The sequence below is a fragment of the Phocoena phocoena genome, chromosome 4 (assembly GCF_963924675.1).
Source record: "Phocoena phocoena chromosome 4, mPhoPho1.1, whole genome shotgun sequence".
NCBI classification, from domain to species: domain Eukaryota; kingdom Metazoa; phylum Chordata; class Mammalia; order Artiodactyla; family Phocoenidae; genus Phocoena; species Phocoena phocoena.
Genome location: NC_089222.1, coordinates 20,832,288 through 20,856,584, shown reverse-complemented (window position 1 = coordinate 20,856,584; position 24,297 = coordinate 20,832,288). Strand labels below are relative to the sequence as shown.

Below are 24,297 nucleotides of genomic sequence, written 5' to 3'. Positions count from 1 at the left end.
ACATCATTTTGGCTCCCCCCTTTCCTCTATCAATACTGTATTATTCTTGTATTAGACAAGGTTACTTAAAAGTAAATGTTAAAAATTTAACTCATTTTCCATTCAATTGACTACGTACAATTAATCTTCAGACAGTAACAAAATTCAGGAAAGAATTAAGTCAGAAAGGATAATTTTTTCTCTCTGCAGTAAAGAAAGCTTTATCAAATCATACTACACACGCCCCCAGAAGGCCATCAAGTGAAAAGATTTTGGGTGATCTGTCCGTTTCAAACTCTAAATAGATTTTAGTATTTTAAGTAGCAATCACATTTACTGGAACGTGTTATCACTCAGATTTTCTTGTCTGAATCAAGAATTCTAGCTCCTCTCCCTGTTCTTCTCCTTCGGTGGGAACTGTTTTATCTCTTTGACATTTTTTTAGTTTTTCTTTCTCTTCTTTGAAAAGAATCACCTCATTTTTGAAGTTGTTTTAAATTAGAGTCAATAACTACTAACCATTTAAGTACCAATTTATGGGTATCCACAACATACCAGGCACTGAATGTTATATTTCTGTCTTAATTCTTAATCACTTGGCAACATGGGCAGTATTACTCTCTCTTTACAGATGATAAAGTTGACGCTCAAAGAAATCAAATAACCTGCCCAAGCACTGTACTAGGAAAGGACTCTACTAGGAAGTATCAGAACCAGGTATCCAACCTACCGTTGTCCAACTTGAAAGCCCATGCTCTTTCCACTCCACTATCCCTCCACACAAACCTTTCTTATCTTCTTAGCTGACAGCTAAGTGTCTTAGACTTGATAATTTTTTAAGAGGCACTAAGTCTATCAAACTACACCATAGCTAGTTTGAAATAATACATTCTTCCCAGTGTTTTTTTTTTTTTTTTTTTGCAGTACGCGGGCCTCTCACTGTTGTGGCCTCTCCCATTGCAGAGCACAGGCTCTGGACGTGCAGGCTCAACGGCCATGGCTCACGGGCCCAGCCCCTCCGCGGCATGTGGGATCTTCCCGGACCGGGGCACGAACCCGTGTCCCCTGTATCGGCAGGCGGACTCTCAACCACTGCGCCACCAGGGAAACCCTTCCCAGTGTTTTTTATGCCTTATTTGATATTTAATCACCTTTAAAAAAGCTACAGTGTTTTTTGGTAAATGAGAAATTTCTAACAGTGACAACACTTGAATCAGCTACTCACATCAGATATGACTCAAGATACAAGTCTTTCACGCAGAATCCTTGACTAAGAAATTTAGCTTTTCTCCTAAACTGCCACAGAAGCAGTAGTAATGAAAACAACAACAACAATAACATCATCTTATATCATTTACTGAATACTTAATGAGTCTGACATTTCCAGCGGAACTATTTATTGAGGAATCTTAAGTGATATCTAGGATTAGCAATATACGAAGCTGTGTCTAGCTTTGTGTGGGGGAGTGTCTGCCTGTCCAAGAAAGAATGTCAAATTAAACCTATCTCTTCCACTAATTTGTGTGTGTAGGTACAACCCAAACTGATTTATTTAAGAGACAGATTTAATACCACTTTTCCTGGTATTAATCAAACTAGACTTAAAGGCGCTGATTAAATCATTATAGTCTCCCAGTTAAGGGGACAAAGGCAAAGTTAACGTAATGAGAAAACAAGAAATATCATCTCCTGTTTCTGTAAACTGAGAAGATGTGAAGAGAAGGTGTCGAGTTTCCCAGGTGGATCTCCATCCAGCTCCTCACCTTCCCTACTAGCTCAATTTGAAGAGTCAAGCAGCCTTACTTATCTTGCCTCTACTTTACAAATACACACTCTCAAGAAAGACCCTGCTATAGAGCTTTTTTTTTTTTTGGAAGTGGGACGCATCCTAGCCTTGCCATGGTTGAGCAAGAGTTAAACTAAAGATGTTATCTTGCTGATAACACTAACAGGGTTAAGAAGAAAGGGACTCATTTGTGCCCTCACTGCTATCCCAAATATCTCATCCTGACCTTTTTTGGGTCCTCCTTCCCCAGGACACAGCTCAGCCCTGTGGGTGCTCCGTGTTTCCCAACCCTATGAGTCAGTCGCCTTAGGCTAGACCTTCTTTCTTACAAGTAATGTGATAAGAGCATGAAAATCTGCTCTTAGGAGAGAGAATTCATCTTTCAATCATTTGCAATCTTATCGCACTTGTCCCACTTTTTTTTAAGAATAATCACCTCAGGTATGTTGCTTAAAAATATTTCCTCTCATTAAACATGAGGCAATTGTGGAGAAAAGAAGGGTATTTAGGTTATCAAGAGTTTATTTAAAATGTGAGAAAAAAATTATTTATTATTTAAATTTTCTAATGACTGCTTTCTAAATTCTTGTATTTAGAACATCACTAGGAAATTCAAACCTTAAAGACAGTCAATGAGTTAACCAAAAACAAAGCAAAACAAGAAGCCCAAAATCCTGTTGACCTATTCTCCCACCCCCTTTCCGATTATCAAAGATAATCAATTTTACTCTCTTGCTTTTGCTGGATATTGAAGTCACAAAAGCATTCTCCAAAGTAAACATTTTTTAAAATGTAAAACAAGTATTCTACAAAAAATGAAGCTAACCATGTCAGTTAACTATCCAACAGACAATTCTTTATAGTACCATATTAAAGTCATGAATGTCAAGGGGTCTTTCCAAAACAGAAGAAAAAAGTTACAACCCTGCATTTTCAGAATTATAATACTTGACAGATTCAAACATGAAACAAACAAGACTTTTTGATAGACTCTTAAATACATACTACTTACATGACACCTTGTAGAACTTTCTGGGGATCAGGGTCAAATAGCCTGTCAACATAGTGGCGACTGCTAGCTGTTACTTCCTAGAAAGTGGGGGGGAAAAATTATGACATCTGAAGCCGTGCACATCACAAATTCACAGTATCACCCATAACATCAAACAGCTATATAATCTAACTTAAGGTAGAAGCATTAGAATTTTTATAAATACTTATTATAATCAAATCTATCTGAGAAAATCTTGTGACAAGATAAAACATAAGATGGGGAAGAAAGAGATACCCGGTTCTCACTAAAAACATAACTAGACAGTGGGACCTTTGCAGTGAGCCCTGCAAGCTCTGCCATGGAAGAACTGGGCGTTAAGTATTGAGAAGCAAGCTAAGTTTCTTAATTAACTGTTGGATGTCACCTACACACGAAAAAAACATGGGAATGTTGCTTCTGTTTATACCCACTAAAGGGAGGGAAAATCTGATTCTCAGCAAGGAAAAAAGGGTAAGGACTTCATGAACAGTTTATGAAGGGCAGTCTTGGTGCAAGAGGAAGACTCTCAAAGTGATGCAGAGGAGAGCTATACTGCTAGGAAGCAGACATATGCAAAAAATAAAAACCAATATAAAGGAGTTGTCACACTTTCTGTGAGGGAAAAAAAATTAAGAATTAGGGTGATTTATCAGGTCCAAAAGAGCTACCCAGTCTGAACTGGCTAAAGCTGGGCAGAAGAGGGAGAGTTAGAATGTGAAGAGCAGGGGAGACACTTACCTCCTTTTATTTGTATTTTGGGGTTTGCACTGTTATGTTATTTCTTGTAATACTTATTTGGGGGGCATACTTATTTTTTATATTTAATTTTCAATACTTGACATTATTTAAAACAAAGAACATGTTTAAGAACCAGAAAAAAAGAATTTTTGTCCCTTGCTGTTTCTTCCTGATGCCTGCTGGAATATGCTGCTCATGTACTATGATCCATTAGCAATAAATTATTATAGAGAGGAAGAAATACTTTTCCAGTTTACCCAGAACCCCTGATCAGAAAAGAGTTAACTGCCAAGACACAGTGCCAGCTTAAAATTCTGAATCTCCAAAAATAACTCTGGAAAAAATTCTATAAACTCAAATTTCCTGACAATATAGCTAATCTAAAATCAAAGTGTATTTTCACATTATGAGCTTGCAACCAAAATACCCTTGTAGGCAACTCAAGTACCCACTTTTAATACATACTCCATTTATAAAGAACAAACTGGCAGCAAATAAGCCAAACTGATGAAAATTCTTGTGCCTAATAGGGTACCATTAAGTACTTGCTAACGGGGTCTGGTTTCCTCAAAACAATAGAATCACAGACTTAGAAGGACTCTTAATTATCTCTCTCAATCCCCTGGTTAACAAATGAGGGCTGATCTTTACCCAGATGTCAGACTGTCAACTGTTAAGTAGGGATGCAAACAACTGTACAAATATATCAAGAAACAATATACACAAGAGCAAAATCCAGGGTAAAACAGAAAACAGTATTCCTATAATACAAACAGATATGTCTTCTCACTCCATTTGAGCACATGTGCTTTCCTGACTTTCCAACATGGTAAGTTCTGAGAACTTCAGACTCTTAGACTCCCTCCTATGCAAGGAAAGATTTTGATTTTACTGTTTCTCTCCACACACTCTCCCACAGCTCTACATCTCTTGCCTCTCAATGTGGTTTTTAAAAAGGTACTTGGGTTTAAGACCTTATTTTAAACAACATAAATTTCTCCCATTAATAGCAACTCTATTGCTCTATGCCTGGTTCATTCAATTTAACAAGCACTGCGTACCTACTATACGCAAGGCACTGAGGAAGGCATTAAAGGCCAAAAAAAAAGTAAGGCATGGTCCCTCCCCTCAAGAATTCATATTCTATTGTAACTGTGTTTACATGTTTATATTCCCTACTAGAATATAAAACAGAAGAATACATAGTGAAGATTTCTTAGAGGAGCTGGTTTTGGAAAATGAATAAGAGTGCATGAGGACAAGGAAAGAATCAGGGTCACAACCACAGCCATAAGGCATGTGAAGCCAACACACAAATACCATCAGCAAGTATACCAGTTGCTGGCACTGAAAAAGAAGGGAGGAAGGTAGAAAGGCAACCACAGAATATAAAACACAAAAGGCTAATCAATGGGCAGCCAATAACTGAAGTGTTCAGATTGCCTTTTGGTCAAAGTTCTATGCTAGGTGCCAAAGAAAATACAACAGGATGTGAAGGCAGAACAGTGCACTTAAAGAGCTTACATCTATAAAGGGGTCAGTCCTATGTACAAAAAATGATCCTCTGAGCTGCCTAGGTAGCAGCAAGCTGAGAGGATACAGTCATTTGTTCAATCTGATTTTACTCTTATGTTTTTGCTTAACAAATTTACTTAGTTGTTTGTATGGGACACTTCTCATATTTCACTGCTTTCCTTTGTAGATCAGTCTCTCCCCTTTCAGCCCTCTTCTCTCGTCTTTCAAAAGGCAGCCTGGAAATATAAGACTTTGAGAGAGAAGGCAATTGGTGCAGATATTAAATAAGTTGGTCAGAGATAATTTCTTTAAAAGGTGACACTTGAGCAAAGACCTGAAAAAGGCCAAGGAGTAAGTCATGCAGCTACCTGGGAGCAAAGCTTTTTAAGCAAAGAGAACAACAAATGCAAAGGCTCTGAAATGTTAAGTGTCTGCTGGGATCAAAGAACAGGAGGTCATTACAGCTGGAGCAGAATGAGCAAAGGAGAAAACAGTAGGAGATGAGGTCAGAGAAGAGTGGCCAGATGGTAAAGAGCTGCGGTGTCCAATATGATAGCCACTAGTCTTATATGGCTGTTGGGCATTTGAAATGTGCCTAGAAACTGAATTTAAAATTTTTAAACTTTAATTAAAATTAAAATTTAAAAACCAGTACTGGATTCAGTTATTAGAAAACTTCTAAGAATGTTGTGAATTACTTAAGTATGTAAATTTACTTTCAACTGTAAATTTCATGAAACCTAAATACTGATCAAGTATTTCCAATCAAAATACAAATCAAGTATTTCCAACCAAAATTTGGTATCAAAATTGTGTAAAATACACACCAGATTTTTGAAGACTTGATATAAAAAAGTAAAACAATTTCATTGATAATTCATTACACTGATTACATGTTGAAATAATATTTGGATATACTGGTTTAAATTAGATATATTGAAATTAATTTCATGTTTTCTTTTTACTTGTATAGCATGATTGCTGGAAAATTTTTAATTACATATGTGGTTGGCATTATTTTTCCACTGGACAACACTGGTATAGACCCTTGTTGGTCATTGTAAGGATTTTTATTTTTATGGTGTGAGTTGGGAAGCCATTAGAGAGTTTTGAGAAAGTAGAGACATGAACTGACTTGTTTTAAAAGGACTGCTCTGGTTGCAACTTTAGAAACAGACAAATGTGTGGAGGGGGCTAGGGAACAAAGCAGGGAGACTAGGGAGGAGGCTATTCAATAATTAGAAATGCTGTCACTTCAGAGAGATGATGGAAGCCTGGACTAGGGCAAGAGTTCTGGAGGTAGTAAGAGTCACTCAGATTCCTGATAAATGTTAAAGCTGAAATGACTATCAAACTGGATATGCTGTCAGAGTAGATGTGGAGTGTGAAAGAATAGAGGAGCCAAGGATTACACTTAAAGTTTTTGCCTGAGCACCTAGAAAGTCAGACTGAGTTGTCAGTTAATGAGATGAGGAAGACTGTGGGAGATGCAGGTTTGAGCGAGAAGATCAAAAGTTCAGTTTTGGACATGTTAGGACTGAGAATTTTATTAGCCACCCAAGTGAGAATGTCAAGTTAGCAGTTGAATATGTCTAGAGTTTAGGAGAGAGTTGTGGGTGGGAGATACAAATTAGGGAGTTGACAGATTATACACAGGATAAGTTCACTTAGGGAATAACCATGATAAGGCAAGGCCTGAAGACTGAACTCTGGAGCATCTGAACAAGCAGCCAGTATGGTGGGAGGAAATCTGAGAAGCCAGATAGGGCAAGGTTTCAAGGAGGGAGTAATCAAATATGCCAAATGCTATGGATGTGTAGCATAAGATAATAACTAAGACCTGACCATTAGACTTAGGAACATGGAGGTCATCAGTGATCTTGACAACAACAGTGTGGGCAGAGTGGTGGGGTCAAAGCCTGCTTGGCAAGGGTTTAAGAGAGAATGGGAAAAGAGGAATTAGATAAAGTACACACAGACAGCTCTTTCAAGGAGTTTCACTGTAAAGGGGAGTGAAGAAAGAGAGTAAGAGCTAGAGGGACAAGCGAAGTCAGGAGAGCTTTTTTTTTTTTTTTAAAGCCGGAATAAATTAAAGCATACTTATTGATCGACAGAAATTTTTGTTTTGCCTTGATAAAGAAAAACATGCAGCACTGGGGTAGGGGGAGAACTTCTGGAACAACGTTCATAATAATTGAGAGGGAAGTGGATTTACTGACCAAGTAGAACATGGAAAGTACAACAGTCAGAGGCAATAAATTAGGTGGATACGGTGATGAGAGCTTGTGGACATTCTCTCTGATTATCTCTATTTTCTGAAAGTTAAAATTGTGGGGTTGGGTGCGAGACTGAAGAACAGAAGGAATAAAACACAGCATGGGCCAGAAAATATACCAGGACTGCCAGGCAGCACTAACCTTGAGGTTCATGATTATGAATTTAAAGTGAGACCAGTCAGCATGGCTGTGTTTTTCTCCAGCTACATTAAAATATACAGAAGTAGACATGAATAATAGAGTTAGATTTAACCAGAGCTGGAATTTCACCAGGCAAGGATGACAAAGCCAAAGGAATGGGTCAGCTGAGTTGAGGGTATATGCAAAGTTGAGATTATAATGACAGGCCTATTGAAGACCAATGAAAAAGCGGTAGGATTAATGGCATGCAGGTAACAGGGGGATTGACGAAGGCTTGCAGGTGTTCGGGTAGAAGGAGTGGTTTGGGAGGACAGAAGGTGGTGACCAGAATTTGTAAAACTGAAGAGATTATGAAGGGGTTTTAGTTATTGGTAACGTCAAGGTCTAGGAAATAACCATGGGGACAAACACCTCAAGGGAACACAGAGGATATGATCATTGGGCAAGTCTAGAGTTTTAGAAAAATTGTCTACATAGGTAATGAAATTTCCATAAATTATCACAGAAATAGTGCTAGAAAAAGTGAACATGAGCTAGGAGCTAAAATCTTAAAGAAATGAGGGGGAATGATCCAGGGGATCTATAGATGACTACAAGGTAGAGTCTGATGAGATTCAGAGCTGGAATGTTTAGAGAAAAGGGAAGAGAGGGGTCTGAAAAGAGCAATGAGGAGCAATTCTCTGTCTCCACTTCTAGGCCTAGAGATATGAGGGATATGGGAAGAAAAAGAGCCAACAGCTGATAAGACTGCAGGAGAAAGCTGAGGAAAAGGGTGTCAAGAGGTGAAAAGCCTGGTTTCAGTCTAAACAAAAAGATGAAGGAAATGTTCAGACAAGAGGGTGAGGATAACAGAAACCCAGTGAAAGAAGCGGGAGAGAGGCAAGGGTTCAGGATAGAAAAGTAAATGGACAGAGACACAAGCACATGAGGAAGGACCCTAGAGTCCTGGGCTTCTTGTGGTAGTTAATGTAAACAGAGATAAAGAGCTTAATCCTGAATGTTGGGGAGGGACAGTTTGATCTAGGCACTAATTTACCCCTGAAATAAGACAAACACTGGAGTTTCTTCCTCCCTCCTGCCCACAGAGGCCAAAAGGTTAAGAGAGTGTCTGATGATCTGTTCTTTCAAGACGTGGCTTCACGCTCACTTCAAAACACTAATACCCTTTTATTTATTTTTTATTCTTTTTTTTTGATGAAAATATTTTCATTTATTCTTTTTTTTAATATTTTTTTTACATCTTTATTGGAGTATAATTGCTTTACAATGGTGTGTTAGTTTCTGCTTTATAACAAAGTGAATCAGTTATACATATACATATGTTCCCATATCTCTTCCCTCTTGTGTCTCCCTCCCTCCCACCCTCCCTATCCCACCCTTCCAGGAGGTCACAAAGCACCGAGCTGATCTCCCTGTGCTATGTGGCTGCTTCCCACTAGCTATCTACCCTACGTTTGGTAGTGTATATATGTCCATGCCTCTCTCTCGCTTTGTCACAGCTTACCCTTCCCCCTCCCCATATCCTCAAGTCCATTCTCTAGTAGGTCTGTGTCTTTATTCCTGTCTTACCCCTAGGTTCTTCATGACATTTTTTTTCTTAAATTCCATATATATGTGTTAGCATACAGTATTTGTCTTTATCTTTCTGACTTATTTCACTCTGTATGACAGACTCTAGGTCTACCCACCTCATTACAAATAGCTCAATTTCGTTTCTTTTTATTGCTGAGTAATATTCCATTGTATGTGGCACATATATACAATGGAATATTACACTAATACCCTTTTAAATTACTCTGTAGCTTCCGGTAGCTGGAAGGGCTTGTACACACAGTGATCCTCCATCCTCCCAACCGATCCAGTGAATATGCCAAGCAGCCAGCTAAAGCTCAGGGTACAGTCTGTGCCCATGAAGGAGAGCAGTGCTAGCCAGGGTCACACTATGACCTCTGCCTTTTGGCACAAGGCTTCAAACAAATGACCTAGAAAGCCCTCGAAACCTAGCTCTAAACTTACTGTACCCATTCAGAGCTGCAGAAGCTACCACAAACGTATAGATTAAAAACTGTTACATTTTTACGCTTAATAGCACCCCTCCAAATTATATTATGTAAAAATGTACATGAATCCTTTCAAGCAGAAAGTTTGTATACACCAAATTTGTGACTTAGTATTTAGAATTTAGTAGAGCTGAATGTACATATGTACGAACAGGTACTAAACATTAAAGAAAGAAGAGAAGCTTGTAGCAAATTTCTTCTTGAAGGAAAACAGAAACAGGTAATGAGTTGCGTTCCACCGTGGAGAACTATTAATGTGGAAGCAATTTCCCTTTTAGTAGGGTGACCATTTGTGATGTCTCCCCTTGAGTGAAGACTGGTTGTAGTGACTTGATTCTAGCAAGCAGAAAGCAGTGGAGGTGATAGGATGTCACTGCAGAGCTCTCTCTCTCTGTGTCCATGTCTGTGTCTGTCTGTCTGTCTGTCCCTCCCTCCCTCCCTCTGTCAAAAGCCAGCTTCCATGTTTTAAGTTGCCCTACGGAGAGCCCCACATGGCATGGAACTAAGGGGAGCCCCTGGCCAAGAGCCAGCAAGGGATTGAGGCCCTCGTTTCAACAGCCCACATGAAACTAAATCCTGCCAATAATCCTGTGAGTGAGCTTGGAAATGGATTCTCCCTCAACTGAGCCTTGAAACGTGGCTCCTGTTGACACCCTGACTGCAACCTCACAAGGAACTCTGGGGCAGAGGCATTAGCTAAGCCACATCTGAATTCCTGACCTACAGAAACTGTGAGATAATAAATGTTGTTTTAAGCAGCTAAGTAATTTGTTACATAACAATAAACAGACAATGAATATACCTTCAAATTTATCATCCAAACCAGGATACTTTTAAGACTGAAAGAGGGCACTACTAATACTTGTCACAGAATAACACATAAATGAAGAGTGTTGGAGACAAACCGGGCTTATATGCTCGCCCTACCTTTTATTCCTCTTTAGTGGCACAAAATTTATTATCTCTAATAAATTAGAGATAGCTCAGAAAACTGGTCAGACATACTGAAAAAGCAAACCAGAACAATCTCTAATTGCCCTTCTGAATAAACTACGCATGACTGGGGTAAATTAAAACCCTGTCTTTTGAAAAAAATTCTTCGGGAAAGGTTCTGAATGCCAAATTATTAAGTTCCAGACTTGCCACAAATGGGATTTAACACAAAGAATAGAAGAAGTAAATTTGTTCAACTGAAGTTCTAAAACCTGAAGTGAAACAATGGGTTTATTAGACAATGAAGAGTGAGGGTTTAAGTGTAAATAAGAAAATATCAAACTATTTTATTTCATTAAAATCTTGCTCTATGTGTATCTCATTAAAATAGTATGTTCTTTAATCCTACCATATTCAGGCATTGAATGGTAGAAAGAATATATGACTTGGGATCAGAAGATGGGTTTGAAACCTAGTTCTACCACTTGGTAGCTTTGTGACATAGGGAAAAAATAAAATTTTGAGACTGTTTCTTCAAGTATAAAATGGTAACATTACCACATAAGCTCAGAGTGTGGATCAAATGAGATAACACACAAGAAAAACCCCTATAAACTGTAAATGAACCATATAAACACTGATTTCAGGAAAAGTCTATTTTTGTATAAAAAATATAATTGCCTTAACGAATGTACTAATGCTCTTCTCAGTTATTTATAGTCATATTCATGATTAAAGCCTAATTATTCAGACATACCTTTCCTCACCCGATAGCAGCTTTTTTCTCAGACCAAGCTAAGTACTTAGCAAGAAATAAATATGCATTTGAATGCTGACCTTAGAAATCTAAACTTTCATTACTTGAGATTTAAAATAACTGTTAAAAATATGTAAGGTAATCCTTAGTGAACTTTTTATTACTAACTTGCATTATAACTGTAGGTATAACCATGGACTCAGACAATATAAAATCACAGTTACGAATACCAATATATAGTTCAAGGAGTAATTTTTTTTTTTTTTTTGGCTGCACCTTGGCATGAGGTATCTTGGTTCCCTGAACAGGGATCGAACCTGTGTCCTCTGCAGTGGAAGCGCAGAGTCTTAACCACTGTACTGCCAGGGAAGTCGCAAGGAATAATCAATTTATAGTGTTCTCGTACCCATACACCAAGTCAGAAAGAAAAGGTAGACAGAATACAAATATTTTTATAATACCTGACACTTGTTTAGTATGTTACAGTTTACAAAGTCTTTTCATATCTATTTTCTCATTTAATTCATGTGTTCTTTAGAAATTGGAATATTACAAATCTCACTGGGGAATTCTGACCCCTGAGAAATGAATGTGTAAACTAGTCGTTGCCATATTAATCAAAATTTCACGTGTCAATTATTCCACAAACTACTAGGAACTTCAAGATAAAATTGTTCATAATGTTGATCATTCAGCATTGTCAGGGAAAATCCTGGTTTAGGGAAGAGATGAAAGGAGCACAACCCAAAAAACAGAATGTTTGAGCTCTATAAGGCTTCAGTTTAAAACCTATTTCATGCTGAAATTCAACATGTGAATATATTTAATTTACTAGGTGCTGGTAACAGAGTTAAGATAGAGTCCCTTACCCTCAACTCATTCACAGCACAGAAAGGAAACAGGTAAGTAAGTTACAGTTGTCACTTCTAACACAGGATAAGTGTAACCATAAAAGTGAACACAAGATAAAAAGAAAGCTGAAGATACAATTAACTGAAGTTAGGGGTGGAATGGGAGGTGGTATCTAAGCAGCAAGGATGATTAATCTGAAAGACTAGTATTATTTTGCTAGGTGAAATGGGGAGGAAAAAAAAGATAAGGACTCTAGGCGGAGAGCACAGCACACGCAAAAGAGTTCTGAAGCAATGTGGTGTGTTTGAGAAACGCAATTTAGTATTATAGTGATATAGTATGCACTTGGGAATACAAAACAAAGCTAAAGTTGTACTCTTTAATTCAGTCAACAAATATTTAGACAGCTATGCAGGCACTGTTCTAGGCAAGAACCAAAAAAAGCCCAACTTTGCAGGGCTTACATTTCAGCAAGGGGAGAAAGATAAAAAGCAATAAACATAATAAATAAACGATATAGAATATTATAGGGTTATACATGCTATGGGGGGAAATGTTTAATAGCACATTTTATTTCCATCTCCTTTTACTATACACAGCACAAGCTGCGGGGAGGGAGAAGTGCAGGAGAGAAAGAGGGAAGTGTACTAATACATCCCCCCCAAGAGAACCCCATACACTCAGCATCTCAGTAGTTCTAAACAGTAGTTCTAAACAGGGACACTACTGCCTAAGATACATTCTTTAAATCTATGGAAGTGATTTTGGGTTGTCAAAATGGCAATAAGTGCTACTGATATCTAGTGGGCAAGGGCTAAGGATGCTAGATGTCCTGCAGTGAGTGGGACAACAGGCCCATACTCGAAAAGACTTTCCACTACGCAGTCATGTAGGAAAATAAACTTTAATTACCTGAGCCTAGAATCTAACTCCATTTTTACATATAAACAAAAAATGTGTTTCGCATCATTTTACTATACCATTTTCCAAGAATGCAACTCCCATATGAATACAGGAAAGGGTGTACTTTGTGTTGTTAGGAACTTTATCAAAAGTTGTTCACTTCAGAAAAATCACATCAAAAACAGTATCACTTACTATATTTAAGTAGCCATCACATCATACCTATATCACTGTCTAATAGCAGTCATATTTACAGCTAAACTACCCTTATTTGTAAATATATCACTATTTTATTACTTCTTTCTAGTACCTGAGTATTTACTCATTTAAATAATATAAATTAGTTTCCTGCTCTTTCTCCCTTAACACAGCTGAGGCATTATGCCAACTCTTAAAAATTTACATGTAAGAGCAGTTATCTATGAATTTCACTCCAGGAGAGCGAAGGAGGTGCTCCAAAATACGTTTTAAGAAGGGGATGTGGAGTCTAGCAGAGTTGAGAACCACTAACTGAAACAGCTCTTAACATTCCAGTCAGCTGGGAGCTCCAGAAACTCTCCTCCATCCCAAACATTTTGAAATGAAAATTTGATTTGCTGATGCCTCCAACTCTCAGTCCAAACAAATGCTTCCTACTGTCACTTTGACAATTTTCTGAAATGCCAAATAACTGTACTGCTTAGATCACTCACAGATTCACAATTATTCAATTCGAAGCCCAGAACTAGAGAATTTCTTCCTAACTTTGAGGGGAAAAAAAACCTCCCTCCCTCTGGAACAATACAAAAAAGGATAATATAACAAAGACTGACCTTTTCCTTGCAGATGGCTATCATGCCCTCCCTATGTATTAAAAAATTCCTACTTGCCTCCAAAAGGAAGAAAAATTAGAAGAAAATGCCTAAGTAAACCCCAAATTTTGTGGATATTTTGATTTTTCCTTTCTTTTACTTTTTTGTATTCTAGTAAACTTCTGGCCCCATTAGGATTCAATCAGATTCTCATTCAATTTTTGCAGACCCACTACATAGTATTTTTTAAACTTTTTTTTTTTTTTTTTTTTTTTTTGCGGTACGCGAGCCTCTCACGTTGCGGAGCACAGGCTCCGGACACGCAGGCTCAGCGGCCATGGCTCACGGGCCCAGCCGCTCCGCAACATGTGGGATCTTCCCAGACCGGGGCACGAACCCGTGTCCCCTGCATCAGCAGGCGGACTCTCAACCAGTGCGCCACCAGGGAAGCCCTAAACTATTTTTATCTTTACATTTTTTTTTATTATTATGGGATTCATTCTTAGGTGATTCTAGGGGTTTGCAGCATCCTTCCTCCCAAAATTCACCAAAGCCCTGCTTTTCTGCAGTCTCTAGCAACTTTGGGAAGTTTATAAAATGGCACTTCAGTTTGGCTGGGTCCCATCAGTGCAGAATGTAACATACTTATGACAACCAAAATTCCTAGAATATAATGTTTCAATCTCATAAACACAATTATGAAAATACTGAAATATATAATTTTAAACTTAATCTACTTGGATAAGAAGCAGCCCTGACCTCTCAATAAGTAATTAAGACTGAAAATCAGATTTCACGTTAAGAGAACTTATTTTAAAATAAAGAGCAAATAAATCAGTAGTCATATAAAGTTTGAAAATAAAATTCTAAAATGTAACGCTGTGCACACAAATTTTTCCTCTATGTGTTTGGAAATCTGACTACAACATTTCATAGACAATAGTATATGACAGTGGACAGGTCAGTCTCTGGTTCTCAGTTTTCATCAATAAAAAACAGACAAGGACAAACTAAAGATTATCTGCAGGCTTCTTTCAGGCAAAGATTCCGTAACTTTACTTACCCAAAGGGGGATTTTTTTTTCATAATAGGAAAACCAGAGCACAGTAGTGAGTTTTTAATGTAATAAAATATTATTATAGCCCTTGTAATATCGTATCAACATGCTATAAAGATGCTTAGGTGGTCTCAAGAACTGGAAGCAATTTAGCATTCATGCTTCTTTCTAATCAGGTACTGCAATGTTTATCCCTTTAAAGTATGGTACAAATCACAAAGAGCTATTTGGGTCTAGACGATTTCTTTCTCACTATTAAATTCTATTCATTTACTCTTCAATGTAGACAAGAATGTCTGAAGACTGAGGACCAAGAAGAGATCCCTCTGGACAGAGTAAGTGGACCATGTAAGGATTTATGGTGCAAAATAGCAGAATCTGGAACTCCAAGGGAGCAAGAACCTCATATGGGACATTAGAGTGACAAGGATTGCGAGGAGTTTTATAAAGCTTGAGGTATTCTCTGGGTTGGCAAAGGTTCATTTAGATGCCTTCCAAAATGATAAGATAGCCCAGGAAATCCACTAGGATGCATTCAAATGCCTACTTCTAAATCCTGATATAACAGAGTGAGGCTATTCAGACACAGGTGATGTTGTCCTTGACCATAAGAATAGTTTAAATTATTCTTCAAGACTGCAATCATGTAATGACTTTGAGATCCAGGGTACCACCTTTCATTGTACACCTCAGAGGTGGTACAGTCCAGACAGGCTAGCTGCCTTCTGATTTTTTTTTTTTTTCAAAAGGCTTTATTTGCTTCAGATTCTTAGAGGCAGTAAACACCCTTGCCTCAGAGCTATCCATGGTGCTTGACTCATACTCAGCCCGTCACTTCCAGCAATTGGTGCATTAGCTTTCTGACCATAGTACCACTCAGGATCTGCCTGACCCATCACCCACATTGTGGCCTGTGACTATTATGCCAGTATCACAGGCCACTTGTAATTTCTGTCTATTCCACTTTGCCTATGCCCAGATCCACAGTGCCTTACTTTGTCCTGGCTTAGATCTCTCATCTAGCTCTGCCTCCCAGGCCTGCTATACCACCTGCTACACAAAGCCCTTTCTGTACAAACAGTACACCTTGGGGAAGATCACTGGCATAATCTGGGAAAAAGATTACAGTTCTTCAGAGCCAAATCCCCCATATGATACCTTACGTGAGTTTTAAAACCTTGTTGTTACAATTTTTACCATTCCAAAATGATTGAAAATGAGTTTTAAGTTTTGCTCTATGCTTTTGTGACTGACTTTGGAATGAATAAAGAATAGGAACTGTTAACTCAAGATTTATGTGTGGGTTTCAGGGGATCTATGAGCCCCTTGAAATTATGTGATTCTTTAGGCAGATGCATGTTTTTCTGGGGAAGATGGTGTTGAGCCTCTTACCCTTAAAACGTTAAGAACTCGGTCAATGTGTTGATGACTCCCAATAATAATCATCTCCCCAGGTTTAAGCACTAGACTTCTATATCTGTGGTTTAATAAATATATTTGGTCTTTCTCCCAGTTCCTGGCACAGAGGTCCTGAAACCTTGAAATTTCCTGGGTGACATCAATGTCTTTACTTATTCATAAGGAACATCTTTCAAGAGTTTTGCTAATGAACGATTAGGCCAGGGCCCCTAGATAGCCTCAAGATGGGACTGGTTACCCAAAAGACAAAGTGATTAGAGGGTTGGAACTTTCAGTCCCATCCACCAACCTCTGGGAAGTGGAAGAGTGGGAGGCTGGAGATTAACGCTCTATAAAAACTCCTGAATAAAACGCGATTAAGTTTCCAGGTAAATGAATGGATCCACCTGCCAGGAGGGTGGTGCACCCCAGTTCCACATGGACAGAAGTTCCTGCACTTGGGACCTTTCTGGATCTTGCCCTATGTACCTCTTCACCTGGCTGTTCATCTGAATCTTTTATAAGATAAATGTTTTGCTGAGCTTTGTGAACCATTCTGACAAATGACTGAATTTGAGGAGGGAGCAGTGGGAACCCCTGATTTATAACTGGTCAGTCAGAGGACAGGAGAACAACCTGGACTTGCAACTGCTGTCTGAGGTGGGGGCAGTCTTGCAGGACTTAACCTGTGGAACCTGACACTATCTCCAAGTAAATAGTGTCAGAATTGAGTTAAATTGTAGGACACCCAGCTAGTATCCATAGAGAACCAGAGAATTGCTTGGTGGTGTGGAAAACATTCCAGAATATCCAGCTGCCTAGTGGACACCTCTAAATGAATTCCCAGAAAACACTTCAAACTCAGCATGTCCAAAATGAAACTCATTCTTCCTCCTTACTCTTCTAACATGTTAAGCTCCTAATCCTCACCATTTCAGTAGAGGATACCACCTAGATATAAAACTAAAAATCTTGTCAATCATGCTTGATCATGATTATGACTCTTTCCTTTTCCTCATTGCCCTCATCCAATCAGTCACATCTTACAACTTTTTGAAAGCCTAATAAATTCTTAAAACACTCCAGAAACAGAAGAATCATGTGTTCTCTAATCATTTTGCAGGTGGTAAAGATCTCCAAATATTAATAGATTTTATAGGCTGGAAACTCTTCCCACTGGACCATAACTTTTCATTTTTAATAGAAAGCATAACACCATCTCATTCCCCCTCCCCCAATAACTGTTTTATGAATATGCCAGAGAATGTAGCTAACTCTTTATTCTTCTGAGTTTACGAAATGAGATCAAAACAGTTTTCTTCTACCAAAGTGACAAGTGGGGGCTGTTTCTGCAAAACAGCTCTTATTTGGAATACTTTTCATTCCTAGCTAAACAGTCCTAAGGATCATAGCACTACAGCTCAGTGAAGGCAGCTGCTCTCCAATTTCCAGAAGATAACAGCAATCATCCTTTGTCAATAAATCCATATCTTTACCTAGAAGCCAACATAACATATTACACTGCAAAACAACTGCCAAATCAGAAATCAAAAAGATACAAGTCAGAGTAACTGAAATTCCTGGCTCCTGGTACTACTTTAAAATTCTCGATGAGAATGGGAGGAGACAAGAAGGCTAGATATAAATATCCAAGTGAAACTGAAGACCTTACCTAACTCTTGGTAAAGCTTAAAAGACTTCCTGAGCATTCGCTGTCTGAATTCAGGTGGCAATCATTCCTTAAAAAGATAGAAGATGTCCAGAAACATACGATGAGCATCTCCCATTCTTCCCACATTGCCATTAAAGATTAGGAAGTTCATACTGGTCTTCTTTTAGGACCACCTCCTGACATACCCTGTGCTTGCTGGTGTTTTGTAGAGAAAACAAAAGGGAAACTTTAAAATGTGCTTACAAGATTTTACTTTGCATTTACTACTAAAAACCAAGAGAAGGCAAATTCATACTTATAAGATAGTTGAGCTTAACCTCACAGAAAAAATTTTTTTAGCTCTTGTCAGTTGTCCATGTAAGAGAGCAAATCACTGTGCACCTGAAGACCAACAAATGCTTATAATCATCAAGAACAGAACATAATCAAGGAATATCCAGACTTGGAATACCCTATACAGTGCAAATAACTGCTCATCAAATAGGCATAATGGCACTGGGAAATAAATGTAACAAAGGCCTTAGCTGTCTGTGCCAGCCTACAGTATGATTCAAAGGCATTTTATTATCTTGTCTCTCTTAAATCACTACAAACTGACCAAAGTAAAGTGTAATCATCCTCTTAACAGGGTCTTTCAAAAGGCATAAATTTTAATCTCAAGTCCGATACCAATTTTTAAAAAAACAGGTCATACTTCTGGTGTTATGTCTAAGAATTCTTTACCAAGCCCAAGGTTCTGCAAATTTTGTTTATTCTAAAAGTTTTATATTTTACAATTAAATCTACGATCCATTTTGAATTAATTTTTGTACAAGGTGTGAAATTAAGATCAAAGTTCATTTTTTAACCTATGTTTAAGGGGATGAAAAGATAAGCTACAGACTGGGAGAAAATATTTGCAAAGCACCCATCTGACCAATGACTCACATCTAGAATATATAAAGAGACTTCAAAATTCTACAGTAAGAAAACAAACAGGGCTTCCCAGGTGGCACAGTGGTTGAGAGTCTGCCTGCCGATGCAGGGGACACGGGTACGTGCCCCGGTCCAGGAAGATCCCACATGCCGCGGAGCGGCTGGGCCCGTGAGCCATGGCCGCTGAGCCTGTGCTCTGCAACGGGAGAGGCCACAACAGTGAGAGGCCTGCGTACTGCAAAAAAAAACAGTCCAACTAGAAAGTGGGCAAAAGGACATGAAAAAATATTTCACTATAATATTTTATTCACATTTCACTAAAATATTTTATTCATATTTCAATAAAATATTTTATTCATATTTCAATAAAATATGGATGGCAAGTAAGTAATGAAAATATTTTTGACATTACTAATCATTACAGAAATGTAAATTGAGACCATGATGAGATATCACTATATATCTATTAGAACAGCTAAAATAAAAAATAATGACATACCAAATTGCTGGTGAGCATGCAAAGAAACTGAATCTCTCAAACATTACTGGTGGGAATGTAAAATGGTACAGCCACTTTGGAAAAGTTTGTCAGTTTCTTTAAGAATTAAACATACATTTACCATACAACCTAGCAATTGCACTATTGGGCATTTATCTCAGAGATACAAAAAGTTACGTCCACACAAAAGCCTGTACATGTTTGTTCATAGCAGGTTATAACAGCCAAAAACTGGAAATGCCCCAAATTTCTAACAGGTGAACAGTTAAGCAAACTATCTTTCAAACATCCATATTATATATCCATTCCACAGGATACTACTCAGCAGTAAAAAGGAAGAAACTACTGATACATACAACAGCTTGAATGGATCTCCAGGGCATTACACTGAGTGAGAAAAGCCAATCTCAAAAGGTCACACGCTGTATGACTCCATTTATGCAACATTATAGAAAATGACAAAATCATGGAGATGGAGAAGAGATTAGTTGTCACCAGGGGTTAGAGATAGTGCGTGTGGGGCAGTAGGCAGGTGTGACTATAAAGAAGTAGCATGAGGGAGATCTTGACTATGGTATTACAGAACTGTATACATATTTATACCAATATCAGTTTTGTGGTTTTGATATTGTACTATAGTTATATAAAATGTGACCAAACACGGGAACTGGGTACAGTATACACAGGGATCTCTCTGTACTATCTTTGCAACTTTCTGTGAATCTGTCATTATCTCAAAATGAAAAGTTTAAAAAAATGCAATCAATGTAAAATCACCCAAAAGTTTGGGAAACACGGGAAAATATATAAATTTGTTGAAAACAGTGATGTTGTAATGCTAAATGCATTACAGGGATAGGGGTGATCATGGTGTAGCCTAGAAAGACACCTGGAGATTTTGTCCAACTCCTCCAAATAAATAGTTCAATCAAATATTTATTGAGAATCTAATATATGAAAGACATAGTGCTATAAAAAGTAGTTGGGTTAAGAAGAAGAAAAGGTCAAGCACTTACCTCTGAATTAATTTACTCTCTAAGAAGATAAAACAGACTAATTATTAAAAGCCTCAGGGCCACTGCAAAAGCAGTTTCCTTTGCCTGGAATGTTCTTCTGTTTTTCTAGTTAGTTCTTACTTGTCCTTGAACTCTAGCTCATTGTCACTTCTTTAGGGAAACCTTCCCTAGCTCTCTTTGCTCTCCATATTAGAACACGTTCCCCTATTACATGCTTGTTCAGCACTGTATATTTTTCATTCATAACACTAATCACCATTCACAAAAAACTGTGTGACATTTATTTTGATGTCTATTTTCTCCATTAGGCTAATCTCCAAGAAGGCAAAGACAGTCTAGGTAGCTCACCACTGTATTCCCAAACCCAATGTCATGCCTGGCAAATGACAGAAGCTCAAAATATGTTACATGAATAAACCCATACAAAGCTCTAATTCATATGTGCAAATGAGCAGGCAGACAACAAGAGTTACTGGGTTTTGTAAGAACCCAAGATCACTTCAACTTGAGAAAGCCAGTTTATATGGGATAGGAGGTTCATGCAGAGGATAAAGAATCTTATATCCAAAGTTGAATATGAACATCAGCCTTTCAGCAACAGGAACCCACTGAAGAATTGAAACAGGGAACCGGTGCATCCAATGTGCTGTATAGGGAAATAAATGCAGAGAACTGAATTCAACTAAGAGGATAAGACACTAGAGGCAGTAAAAATAACTGCAAGGAACTGTGGTAATGCAGGCACAAAATGATAAGTTCCAGAATGAGAGGGTGGTCATGGGAAAAGACAGATGTGAGAAACACTGAGAATGAAGAGCCAACAGAACTTAAGGACTGATTAGCTATAGGGGCATGAAAGGGGGAAGAGTCAATGATGATTCAAGTGGTTTAACAGTGGGTGATCCATGAAAGATAATACCATTAACAGAAATGGGAAGTCAGGACTAAGTTCTCTTAGGAGAAGGAATGTGCTTTGTTGGAAAGTGATGGGTAACATCCACACAACTGAAGACGTGAGACTAGATGGAGAACAGTCAAGGCTGCCAATGTAGATGTGTGAGTTGATTATAATTAAGGTTATACAAATGAATGAGATCTCTCAGAGAGGAGAAGGTATAAAGGGCCTTGAATGGAAATTCTTTAAAACCATTTGATCTGTCCCTGGTGAGAATTATGTTTCTCAGGTTATGGAGCCATTCAGATGGTGAGCTTCCTGAAGGCATAGCTGAGCTCAACTGTGCACTGGGTGTTGTGCAAAATAGTAGCCTATTAAAGGAACCAATTATTTTCAAGATAATTTCTGATGATTAATTCCTGTTCCACTTGCACTTTGTATTTCAAAAAGTGGTGCCCTAGGTAGAACTTTGAAAGGTACAGGCTTCGCTTGAAATTATTATAATCAGTGAGTTTAGACAGTTTAAATCATTTATCCAAAGGTCTGTTTTCCCAAGGCTCCAGAATTGAAGAACTGAAATACCAGACTTTGGGACTGTGAAAACCTTAAAATAAATTTAAAAAAAAGAGCCCCCAATGAGACTAGGGCTAAAGAAAATGCCCACTAGAAGTAGGGAATACTCTTCAAGAAGTTTTTTGTTTGTTTGTTTTTTTAAAGTTTCAAGTGAGCTTTATTAGGAAGCGCTTCCGGGCGAGGTTCACTGGTCCGAGAGAAAGAGGCCAGAGAAGTCGCCAAGAAGTTTTTGAATAAAGTAAAATAGGAAATATTATTTACTGAGGGAGTGAAAAAAAAAACCCCAAAATTTCAACTGTACACTACATGGGTTGACAACGTACAAAAACTAAAGAAGCTTCAAATGAAGGATAAGCTAGATAATTAAGGGAATTGAGAACAGTCCAGATGCATACTTAAAAAAAACAACAAAAAGCTAATGAGGGAAAGTCATTGGCCTGCTCTTCCACAAAATGTTCCTAGGTGTCAGTCAGAGGTGGAGTAACAAGCTAATTCAATGCTTAGGTGAGCAGTATTTCCCCAGGTACAGTTTAAAAATAAGAAAAGGGACTACTGAAATGGATCAGAGGACAAATTTGTGTACAGCTCCCACCCCACCCCCGCCCAAATAAATCAAGGTGGAATATGCCACAATGCTCTAACTGTGAACTGCAGCAAATGTCCTAAGTGCTTCCAGATAGACGAGCTGTGTTTGTGGGAGAAGTCAGGGAAGAGAAACCCGTTGGAGCCACAGCCTCAAGGTACCTGACAAGGCATCTATAATCCAACCATCCTCTCAACATCAGACTGACTTACACGATAAGTCTAAAAGATGGTCAACCAGTCTTTGCCTGCTTGTTTCCAACAACAGCAAACGGACCATTGGTAAACTGACCATTCTCAGAGCTGGACAGCTCTCATTTGTTGCAAAACCCTTCTAAGTTATCTCCTAGTAACTTTCACCCCCGGTCCTTGGTTCTCTCAAGAGCAACACAGCAAAGGTGAAAGTTTTGGTTTCATTTTTAAATTTAAGCGAACTAGGTATTACTTTCAGGCATGTCAATACATTCCCTTCTTTCAATAGTAGGAAAATCTGATCTCTTTTTTCAACGTTTGACTCCCCGTGAAGGAAAAAGGAAGGCCAGTCACAGGTTCCTCTAGACTCAGGGCTGCGACCTCCGCAGCAAAGCGGAGAAAAGGGGCTTAAATAACTACATACACTAGGAGACGTTGCAGCTGATAAGAAATTCCCGTTGCCAAGAAGCAAGCAGCTTTAGCCTGTGACCGGGTGCTGGGACGCGATAGAAGCCACACAGACCTGGCCTGGTAGCCCGAGACAGTGGGGGCCAAGAAGCCTCCGTCTCTTTTTGCCAAAGCCGCGGAGGGCTGAATGGGCGCTCACCCCCAGGCCAGCGGCAAACCCGGCGCCTCACACGGCAAAGCGCTCAGCCCCAGGAAAGAGGCATCGGTAAGAAGGGTCGGTGAAACGCCTGGCAAAGCTCAAGCCGCGCCGCCGGGCCAGCTGCCCGTGTGTCCAACCACCCGGCCCGCCCGACGCCGTCCTGAGAACCTGCACCGGTGAGCGCTCCCGGAGTTGGAGACGTCTCGGGCTCGGCCGGGTCCCGTCTCTCCCCCCCGCCCACCCTCTCTCAACTCCCCTGCTTAGAGCTGAGCCGGAGGCCACCCCAAGGAGTGGTGCCCAGGAGGCACGCCGCGTTGGTGGTGAATGCTGCGGGCTGGGCCCGAGCTCTCGGGCAGGCGGGCAGCCAAGCGGCTGCGGCCGGTAACTCACCGAAAGGACGCTCATGCGGATTGGGGTCTCCAACAGGCACGCCATCTTGAGCCTTCCCACCCGGCTGCGGCCGGCGCCGGCGCCGGGGCCGGCACTTTCGACAGCCGACTACTGGGCCAACCACAGTTACCTCTGAAGAAAGTCAGGCAGGTAGACGAGAACGGACCACGCTCTAGACACCGCTGAAGTACGGCCAGGGCCCGCAGAGCGGAGAGCAAAGGGAAACCGCACCAGAGGCCTCCTTACGAATCGTCCTCTCAGAAACGGCAGCTACTCTCAGCCTGGGTGAGAGGTGGGAGCGCGCAGCAGTTTCCGCATGCGCAAAGAAGATCGGCCGGCCCCACCTGCGGCTCGCGGTGGGCGGAGCCTCAGGGGCGGAGCTTCATGGGCGGAGTCTTGCTGTACGCTTCACAGAATGATTTGTTGCAATTTCTTGAGCTCGCGTACTCATTATTCCGAAAAACTGGTGTGTAGAGCCAAATACATAATTTGAAGTTCACTTTCACATTCATTATCTCACTCCTTCTTTGCACCAAACTTCTAGTGTCGTTATTATCTCCATTTTACAGATGGAGAAACTGTGATCTCAGAACCAGGTCTCCTGCCACCAGTAAGAGTGTTTCACGATCCAACGTTGAAGTGTGACCTGTTTCAGCATTATCTGCCCTACCCTTTTATTCTAGTGTAGTGTTAAGAATAGATACTCTAGAGCCAGAACGCCTGAGTTTAGTCCTTGC

The 24,297-nt window shown here is 39.4% G+C and overlaps 1 protein-coding gene across 3 annotated transcripts in view; it reads right to left on the bottom strand.

The window, feature by feature from the left end:
- The window catches only part of ARMC8 (armadillo repeat containing 8), a 104,461-nt gene extending 80,849 nt beyond the window's left edge, over positions 1 to 23,612 (bottom strand). For 2 of the 3 annotated variants that reach the window (XM_065877039.1, XM_065877038.1), the window contains exon 1: positions 2,778 to 2,848. Coding sequence is in view for 1 of the 3 variants with exons in the window: in XM_065877037.1 (XP_065733109.1) it covers positions 2,778 to 2,854; positions 23,561 to 23,605 (122 nt within the window). In the remaining 2 variants the exon portion in view is untranslated. Of the gene's footprint in view, positions 1 to 2,777; positions 2,855 to 23,560 lie in introns of those variants that run through there. The other variant, XM_065877037.1, reaches the window with a different exon arrangement.
- Positions 23,613 to 24,297: the final 685 nt, after the last annotated feature.